Source organism: Cardiocondyla obscurior, linkage group LG11 (assembly GCF_019399895.1).
Source record: "Cardiocondyla obscurior isolate alpha-2009 linkage group LG11, Cobs3.1, whole genome shotgun sequence".
Taxonomy (NCBI): Eukaryota; Metazoa; Arthropoda; class Insecta; order Hymenoptera; family Formicidae; genus Cardiocondyla; species Cardiocondyla obscurior.
The window spans coordinates 1936242-1946629 of NC_091874.1; the positions used below are offsets into that span (position 1 = coordinate 1936242).

Genomic DNA, 10388 nt, shown 5'->3' on the forward strand with positions numbered 1-10388 from the left:
AAATAAAGACAGAGTTAAATAAAAATGCTAAATAAATTTAATCAAACCGTCAAGACCTAACTTAAAAGTTCGACCAATCGTATCGGAACTCGAATACGATTCGCTAGTTTAGGTTTGCTACACCGCTGTGGACTAGGTTTTGCTACGCCCATTGCAAACGCGGCCTACGGGCTCCGTGAAAAAGACCAAGATGGCTACTCTCATGTTTCTCTTCGCGGTGGTATAGGTAGGACAGTGCATCCGTGCGTTTTCGAGTCGTTGGACGTAGAGTTGCGTTACGCGACCGCTTGCCGTCTCCGTCCACCGGTCAGTCGTTCGGTCAGTCACTAACGTCAGACTCTACCGCGTCGCGAGTGCGCTCGGCTTCCACGTCCCGTCCTCTTCTCGCCATTGAGGAAAAGGGGCTAACCGTCGTGTTGGTGACATCGTGCGGCCGCATTCGTTCGCGATCCACTCCGCACGGTCAGCGGAACCGCGCGGGCAATAAACGCCCGTTGCCCAGAAGACAGTAACCGAGTGACGTACTTTATTCGCGCGCGGCAGCCACTGTGCTCTAGATATGGAAGTGTCGCTCCGTCGACTCCCAGCGATGCGCAGCGTGGGCTCGTAGCGAGCGTCGTCCTCAAGTCGCGCTGAACGCTGGTCGCGTCCCCGGGGTGTCTTTTTCTCTCTCTCTATCGCGGTCTTTCTTTCCATCCTCTCGCGGGCTACATCCCGTCGGGCTAGGCATTACTCCCGCGTGGCGCTTGAAGCCCCGTCTCGCCAGTTCGCGCGACGACCCGTGCGCCGAGGAGCGTCCAGCCAGCGGAATCATCGCGTGGGAAGGGCAAACATGGAAACGGACAAGATCATCGACGACACGAACGTGAGCCTGCAGGTGAGTGAGAGGTATCCTGCTAAGTTACGCGGCGCGAATCTGCCCCAGCCCCCGCGCGCGGAAAAAGGGGAAGAGGAAAAATTACCGCCATCTTGTGCCTCCTCGCCGTTCGTCGAGCGACCGATCGAATTGTCGCTCGTCGCAACGTCACGCATGTACGTGTCCCGTTCCGACGCGTCGCTGCGGCGGCGTTCCGGGCACCAAAGCGGTCGCGAATAGGTTTGAACGAGGCTTTCGCGCTGCTCCAGCCGCGAACAATTTCGCTTGCACGGGAAACCTCGTCTACTTTACGCTCGATGACTTGCCGACGGTCATTAAACGCCTCGGCAGGGCGCTGCGAAGCTCGAGATCGGAGTGATCAAGGTGATAGAATAATCTCCGCGTTCGCGATTGAATGTAAATATCTCGCGCTTTTTATTGGCTCTTCAAGATCGTACTTTCTTCAGGACGTTGTTTAATCGAAGCCAGAGGTTACTTCGATCTGGATTTTGACTGGCATTCGCGATAGCAGGCCCGGATCAAAGTAATCCCGTACACAAATAATTTCTGACCATGATTGCACGCAAGTCATATTTCACGCTTTGATTGGCTTGTCGGGAATTAAATTTATTCAATCGCAGGATCACAGACCGGATCGGATTTACTTTGACCTGCGTTGCTAAAGCAACGCAGATCAGAATAATCTGTGATTATAATTAGATGAAGTTGTATTCCTTGCTTGGATTAATTAAAAAGAAAAAAAGAAACAAATTAGAAAAGAAAAAAAAAAACCATCACCAGATAACGTATCGTTCAATTAAAGTCTGCTTGTTTTGATCCAGATTATTTATATTAACATTATCTGCGATTGTAGATAAATGTGTATTTTTCACTTTCGATTAGTTTTTTTGCAAGGCTACCCGAATCGAGATATTAAGATTTATCTTATCGAAAAATCACACGTTATTTTGATTTGAACTACTTTGATTTGACTTTTTGTTCGCCGAAAACAGTATTTTGCAATCTTGCGCAAGAGCGGCGCGAACTCGTCATTTTTAACTTGCTGCCTGCACATGAAATTATCGAAGATAATTGATTAGTCATGCCCTTCATTTCCGAGAATTATAACGCGCGTATTCCACTTGCGTATTCCACGACGGGTCGACAGCGAGACAACGAGAGGCGACTTCCAATTTTCCGCGTTTCTCTTCAAGCGCGGGAGACGAACGGTAGTCAGAGGCAAAGAGTTACGTGTTCCTCAACATTTACACGTTGCTGCCGGACGATAAGATCTTATCGTCGCCTGCCGTCATCTCGCACGTAACGGGTATCCAGAAGCCGGTATTCCTAGTCCATTCTTATACTCAAGATCTTCGAAAATAGTTTTATTTGGCTTTAAGGCTGAACATGTCCGCTGTACCAACTAAGAATTACTTGAGATAGTCTCGAATCAATTAGGAAATTGCTTTAAAATTGATACATTAGGTAATAGAAGTGAAACGAAATAAAATAATCAAGATAGTGGTACCGTTGAATTGAAAATACCTTATTGCACTTGTTAAACGGTAATTTTTCTTTCATAGTCAATTAATTTTTTCAGAATGTAGGAGTTTTACAAATACTTTTAGAAATATTTAATCGGTTTGATAATTATTACTTATCTTTGATTTATGACTTATTATTTAATGAGTAACGGAAAATAATACGTTAAGCAAATTCAGGCGCGTAAAAAAATTAAGCGTATAAAAAAGCGCGTCGGGCTAAAATCGTGTTCAAATTGATAAGCAAGAGTAGAAAATCAGATGGAGCATCTATTGGCGGACACCCGGTACATTGGTACTTGGGCTATGTCAAGAGGTGCGCGGGACGACGTCCCAGGAAGACAAAAGAATCAGGAAAGCGTAGATTCGACACGAGTTCGCGATACCGTTATGTCAGAAGCACTCAAAGTGTTTTCAGGTAATCCGCGCCGCCGCGCGTCCGCCGCCGGTTGGGTTCACTTTTTAATTTTTGTCCTATTTTATTTTGCTTTAAATTTTTTTTTATTTTTGTTTTGCTGTGCACTATGAGAAGAATTTTACCTCGACTGCAATTTCTATATTTGTAACGATAAATATAGGATCAGCTATGCTGTGCTTAGCCTTTCAGGACACGTGGGGTGTCTTACACCTCAGACTTCTTAAAGACTTTCAATCTTCTAATAGCGTTTTGATTTAAAATCGATTTTTGTCAAGAAAGCGTTAAAAAAATCTTTAACCTGTTTGACAATTTTTTTTTTATTGTAGTAATTTTATTGCTTATTTTGTTAATTTTTTTTTATAAATTGGTTACTTTATTTTATTACGTAAGTTGTGAGTACGCACGTTTTTATTTCTCACTACTTTCTCTTATTTACTCTTACCTGTTTACGATTTAAAGAATGTTACTTGGTTCAATTTTAACAATGAAATCTTCAAACGCGTAGTAAAAGTGTCGTGGAAAGTAAGATCTTAGTCAAGGAAAATCACGGACTTGATCAATAAGTTCTATTTCTAACTGTGTCGAAGAGCGTGCTCGACGATGCCTCATTCCGTGACATTGCAGCTAATATTGTCAGGCTATCGGATATTTACGACAAATACAGGCGATAAGGATGACGTAAACAGTGAAAGTGCAAACGCGCGAGAGTACTTTCTTTTGTAAAAAAAAAAAATTACCTTTAACGTTGCGCGTCGGACAATTTTCATCTAAAACTTAATCGAGCGTTCGAATTTCTATTATCAACAATCTTTTGCTGAACGAAGAAAATTTACTTTTGGATCCAATCATAATTTGATGACATCAATCGATTAGTATGACTGACAATGAGTCAAATGTATATATAGTTTGCCATATTTTAATTTAGAGCTTATCACATTTATTATTGGAGATATCAAATTATAGTTGTGCTTAAAAGTAACTATATTTTTCTCTCAATATAACAGCTAATCAGGAATTTATTAAATTTGTTTAACTCAGTTAATTATTTGTTCGTGTAATTGTATTTACAGATTGATCGCGTTCACGGTTTGCGAATTTTAAAACCACCTTGTTTATCTCGAAAGAATTTCGAAAGTGACTTTCATTAAAATAATTAAAATCAGTAGACAGATGTTTATTTACTCACGTGTCCGTTTAAATTATTAATTATTGGTATTTTTTATTAAAAAAAAAATTTTTTATCGGCTTTTAAATTATTAATTACGGCGTTAACGGAGAAAACGAGATATTTGCCGCAAAACTGGGACATGGATAGACGATCAGTTCGAATGAAAGAGTCCTCGTGTGTACGGTGTAGTTTATGCGAGAAAGAATGAAGCAATAGAGGTCAAGAACCCGGTACTTCGTTCTACCTTAAGACATCCGCGATTCTCTAGTTTTGCAAAACTCACGCTTAAACCTGTCTCAAGCGCAGTTACATCAAGTTCCAAGATAAAATTCTACTTTTAATTTTCCTTTGATTTTATCGTACGCTATCGTTTATATATATTAAATTTAAAAAAACATTACTTTTGCGTGCGTCTTTATGGCAAATACAACTTTTAATTCTTAATTATATTCACAAATATATATAGAATTACGATGGACGTTTTATTTGCACTCGTGTTTCTAGGCAAGAAACACGCGAGAGCTGCTCAAAAAGTAAAACTTATTTTAAGCGATATAATTTTTTAATTAAGTTACTTTCTGTTTGACTGGCAACCACTCCAAAGCGATTCTCGGTCTAAGTTTGCTTCGATATTCTGTTCCAGTACCCAATGACGATTCTCTACGACCCCAGCTGCAAGAAGGAACCGTCTACGGGAGCGTCTACGCATTACGGGCAGGAAAAAGAAATTTGTATGAAGCTGTTCGAGAGATGGAGCGAGCCAGAGCAAGTGCAATTTGTCGAACAGCTGCTGGCCCGAATGTGCCACTATCAGCATGGTCACATAAATGCGTATCTCAAACCGATGCTGCAGAGAGACTTTATTTCACTTTTACCAAGTGAGTAATCAAACATGCGCACACCGCTTTTTCGTGAATTTTTCTGAACGATATTTTTCAATTATTTCAATTGTTAACGTTAAAATGAATAACTTACAGAAAAAGGATTGGACCACGTAGCGGAAAGTATTCTTTCTTACCTTGACGCGAAGTCGCTCGTTTCTGCAGAGCTAGTGTGCAAGGAATGGCATAGGGTCATCAGTGAAGGGATGCTCTGGAAGAAATTGATTGAGCGCAAGGTTCGAACGGATTCGGTTTGGAGAGGTCTGGCTGAAAGAAGAGGATGGTAAGTGGCAGGCTGCAATATGTTTAACATAAAACTTTGACTAAGAATATTTTTTTTTTTACAAGTTTATATTATAAATTTATAAAATATATATGTAAAACATCCCTTCATGTTTCTTTATTTATGTCATAAATGCTTTCAGGATACAATATCTCTTCAAACCGAAACCAGGCGAGGCTCACCCTAATCACAACTTCTACAGATCTCTTTATCCGAAAATTGTCAAAGACATCGAGAGTATAGAGAATAACTGGAGAATGGGCCGATTCAATCTTCAAAGAATCAACTGTCGCAGTGAGAACTCGAAAGGAGTTTACTGTCTTCAGTATGACGACCAGAAGATAGTTTCCGGACTCCGCGACAACACAATTAAAATCTGGGACAGAAATACTCTGCAGTGTATCAAAGTGTTAACGGGTCACACGGGCTCTGTGCTTTGTTTGCAGTATGATGATAAGGCTATAATATCCGGTTCGTCAGACAGCACCGTGAGAGTTTGGGACGCTACTACCGGCGAGATGGTTAATACCCTAATTCATCATTGTGAAGCAGTGTTGCATCTTAGATTCAACAACGGAATGATGGTCACTTGCTCAAAGGTCAGTCGAAAAGAAACGATAAACTTGTATTTATTATATATAATTTATTTATTACATAATTATTATTCGATCAGAGATCGTTATTGATGATAATTTTTGTTTGCAGGATCGCTCAATAGCAGTTTGGGATATGACATCGCAGACAGAGATTGCATTGAGAAGAGTATTGGTAGGACACAGAGCAGCAGTAAACGTAGTTGACTTCGACGAGAAATATATAGTTTCGGCTAGTGGTGACAGGACTATCAAAGTGTGGAACACTTCCAATTGCGAATTCGTGCGAACATTGAACGGACATAAACGTGGTATTGCGTGTTTGCAATATAGAGATCGCTTAGTAGTTAGTGGTAGTAGTGATAATACCATACGACTGTGGGACATTGAGTGTGGAGCTTGCCTACGTGTTCTGGAAGGGCACGAAGAATTAGTGAGATGCATTCGTTTCGATAGTAAGCACATCGTCAGCGGCGCTTATGATGGGTATGTGATCCAAAAATGTTAATTCTAAATTTAATTTTACAATGCAGTACGATGACGTTTTTTATACAAAATGTCCCAAACAACATGACACTCTATGTACAGAGAAGAAAAAAATTATTATTAATCTTACGTTAATATTCAAACTGAATTTGGTACGAATTATTTTAAATTAATATAAAAAAAAAATTTTACTTTAAGAATAAATTAGTTTTATAAATTCGTAAAGGCATTCACGACTATTATTATATTTTGCAGGAAAATTAAAGTTTGGGATCTCGTAGCTGCTCTCGACCCTCGTGCCGTTGCCAGTACATTATGCTTACGCACTTTAGTGGTAAGATTCTTTCGCACACGTATTGTAGATATATAATAATTTATTAAGTGTCCCATAGACTAACAATTATTATTTACTAATGTATATTTGTCATCGTAGGAACATACTGGACGCGTATTTCGTCTTCAATTTGATGAATTCCAAATCGTTTCATCATCTCATGATGATACCATATTAATTTGGGATTTCCTTAATTATAATCCATCAAACGGAAATGTATGCAGTGGACGCTTGCTAATGGATGGAGCGCCGAGTCAAGCCGATACCAGATCTCCTTCCCGTAAGTATACCAGTTTATTACGTTAAAATTGAAATTTCCATTATGTGTTATTAAATGCAGAAATTTAATATTCTCTTTATTTATAGCATTTGAGTGACGCATCAATACAGAGATTCCTTTATTGTGATATAATTGTAAGTGTATTTTGTGAATTATTCGATTATTACATTCTAGAAACAAATCTGTTGCACGGAATTTAATCTAAAAATATTTTATTTTAGACAAGTGGTTAGTGAGTAAATCCAATGTGTTCGCAACAATGTGCGCAAACTAAGAAATGTCTTATGATGAGTACCAATAGCAATTATGCAAGAAGTGTCTGGAGAAATAATTGGATTGATCAATGACTAATTAACAAGTTCGGTGAGATAGTGAGAAAAAATTTTTCAAGAAGAAAAAAAAAACTAAAATAAACTGACTTGCGTGAGACTATAAATTATAATTTATATGTATAAGCGCTTGACACACCGCGTTTAGGAACGAACAGTATGTTTAAAGCTACATAAATACATCCCATGGATGTAAACGATTATCGTCTGCTTTGGCCATGTCTGAATTCTTCTATGCTTTATGACATGATAAGAAGTCAAGACCATTCTCCTACAATAAAAAAAAGACTTATACGTAATGTAGCAAATCAGTTTTAGGGAGGCTGGATATTACTAAGACATTAGCTGTATTATAGTAAAAAAAGTTAATGATTTTTTATATAATTAATTTATAAGACAAACAATTGTAAAATGATATTTGATTGGAGTACTTATTATGTGTGAATGTGTAAAGAAAGTCGTTATATAGGAGAATTATCGTGTTGCATCGTCTTTTGAAAATAGCTCGTACAAAGTGCTACATATCCATATTTCAATTCGCGAAAGAGAAATTAATTAAATGTATAATAGCTTTTTTGTAAACGTTAAAATTTTGTAAAATTATTTTGAAAAGCGAGCGAAGAGTCAACACTGCACAATTTACATTTGGTACAATATCATTTGCATTTATAATATAAAAATCACGTCGGAATGTAAATATCATTATTATTATATTCATACAACTAATAGCGTGTGATCCTATTTATAATCTTAGTCTATTGTGAAAAAGGGAAAAAGAAAAACTATTATATCTTGACCAGTGATCTCGTTTAACTCATTTTATTCGTGTTTTATACACTATAAATTTCTCATTTTTATACTTGTCTAAATTGTCACACTTATTCAAAATGTATCATTGTTCTTTTATTTCTGAAAAAAATTAAATCTTTTGCGATTTGGTATTTCACTACATTTTAAGGAGATATAAAAGAATATATTCTTTAAATATAAAATTACTTTAACTGTAAATAAACGAGACTTATCACCGTTTAGATTTACATTCACGTACATAATTGAGTATATATGACATGTAATTTAAACGGCGTCTATAAAGTGCTCAAATGATTGTGGTGTTATGAAATAATGTGCGCTTTGTGAACGGAATATCAATGCATATGTTATTCAATATTATATCGCATTACATTCACAAAGTATAAAGTTTCATAATGTACACGGACACTTTGAGCGTGACGAGAAACTTTTTCGACTATTTGATATATTAAACAATGGTATAGCGTTGATAACTATATGAAAGTAAGGTACTAGTGAAAAAGTGAAATACCGATCGTTAATAAAATATGCATTTCATCAAAAACAATTAGGAAAAATTCAACGCCGCGGCATGTTAAACTAAAATATCAGAAGCAAGAAATCACACATTGAAAATAGCGCATGTCACTATCAAATAAAAAAACAAATTTTTATTTGAATATAACATGCAAGTATTTTTAGCGCACAATTTCTCGCTTCAGACATTAAAATTTAAACTAAACGCGGCAAGTGGCCAGGATCCTTAAACTCTTTATCAACAAATATGCTAGATTATAAAGAACAAATTATCATAAAAATTAATATTTCGAAATGTTACATCACGTTGATTCAAATGTTTTAGTTCTATAATAAGAGTAAAGAAAGGAGTTTACATTTTTTTATTTCAGTGCGTACATGTGACGTTAAACTTTCAACTTTATACGAGTTATGTATGTGGAGTGCGGTTTACATATTAACGCGCGTGGAAATAGTAGGACAATACTAAATTAATATTTAAAGTACGTGAAGTTTGTTTACTCTTATAATGCATAAATAAAAGGGAAGAAAATGAAATGTGTATATACAACGGATATTTGTACACAGTTCGTTCGCGCTGCTAACGTTTGAATGTTACACAAAGCGGAGGTCGAATGAGCAAGTAGAAAATTAACAAGTTCCATGTAAATTAAGGTCCTGTTAAATCCGTGCGAGAAGCGTTTGGGTGCAAAGTGACTACCTGGCATCGCTTTTCTTCACGAAAGCTTCTCATACGAATTCGGGAGTAGATTCTCTAGACGCAAATGTAGAAACTTGAAGATATTAGCACGATCGAACAAAAGTTTCGCGTAACTTTGGCGCACACAGGAAGATTTATTTCGTAACTGTTGGACGCGTTATTTTTTTTTTTTGTTTTTTTTTTCGCGCCGATCAATTTGCGTGGATTGTAAATCCGTATAAATAGCGTCTACGAAGAAACGTTCCAACAAGCACGAGATAAATGTTCGGCTGAACGCGAGCATTCTAAAACTCACCGCGCTGACTCGAAAGTGCAGCGAGAGCTTCTACGATATAAATATTTCCCGTCTTCTTTCCGCTATCGTACGCGTAAGTATTATCGAAAGATACGATTGCTTATTCCGCGTCTTCCTCTATTCCTCACGGTTTATAGAAACATTTTCCCGTAAATTTTTTTTTTCTTTTTTTTTCCTCTCCGCCTAGAATCGCGAGAGATCTTCGGAGTGAGGACAAACTTTTGCCACGTCTCTTATGAAAATATATATTATCGAATTAATCCTCGACGAATTAACCGAAAAAACAAGAGAAATTTTGAACGCAGAACCCCGATATTCGAGGACACGAGATCGAAGTACGGATAAGTTAAGGAATTACACGTGTACTTGTATCTTATAAGAGCATCGTGACGCACGTCGCGATGAAATCGCGACGTGGGTGCGCTTGCGATTGTCGAGAGTAACCAGCAAATACCTTTACGACGATAATGTGATGCTTTATTGTTAATATCAACGTGAATCCTTGTGTTTGAGAATAATTGAATAGAGGATACAAAGGCTGTGCAAAATTATATTCGAAATATAATACCTACACAAGAATATACAGGAATTTTATAAACTTCATTATTATCTTATCTTTCTGCGCACGTATGCTGTAAAAAAAAAAAAAAAGAAAAATAGAAAGAGGAAAAGAAAAAAAGAATGAAATTTAAGGTGAAAATCAGAGTGTTTCTGAGGAAGGGCGTCGCCCAAGTACATTCAAAAAACGTCCAAAAGGTGTAGGGTGTGGCAAAAATACCCACGTTGCCTTCTTTGTAAATAAATTTATTATTTATACTACTAAAGTAGTATAAACTATAATTTTTTGTAAGATTTCGTAAATAATTACTTGGCACTAATATGAATATTTCTTACAAAA

At 37.2% G+C, this 10388-nt stretch overlaps 1 protein-coding gene across 1 annotated transcript; it reads left to right on the top strand.

Moving 5' to 3' along the window:
• Nucleotides 1–201: 201 nt before the first annotated feature.
• Slmb (beta-transducin repeat containing E3 ubiquitin protein ligase slmb) lies at nt 202–10071 on the top strand. The gene is made up of 9 exons (XM_070663112.1): nt 202–877; nt 4627–4861; nt 4961–5147; nt 5290–5746; nt 5853–6226; nt 6482–6560; nt 6660–6840; nt 6927–6974; nt 7062–10071. The coding sequence occupies exons 1-8, from the start codon at nt 833–835 to the stop codon at nt 6935–6937; spliced, it is 1569 nt and encodes a 522-aa protein (XP_070519213.1). The 5' UTR covers nt 202–832; the 3' UTR covers nt 6938–6974; nt 7062–10071.
• The last annotated feature ends 317 nt before the right edge of the window (nt 10072–10388 follow it).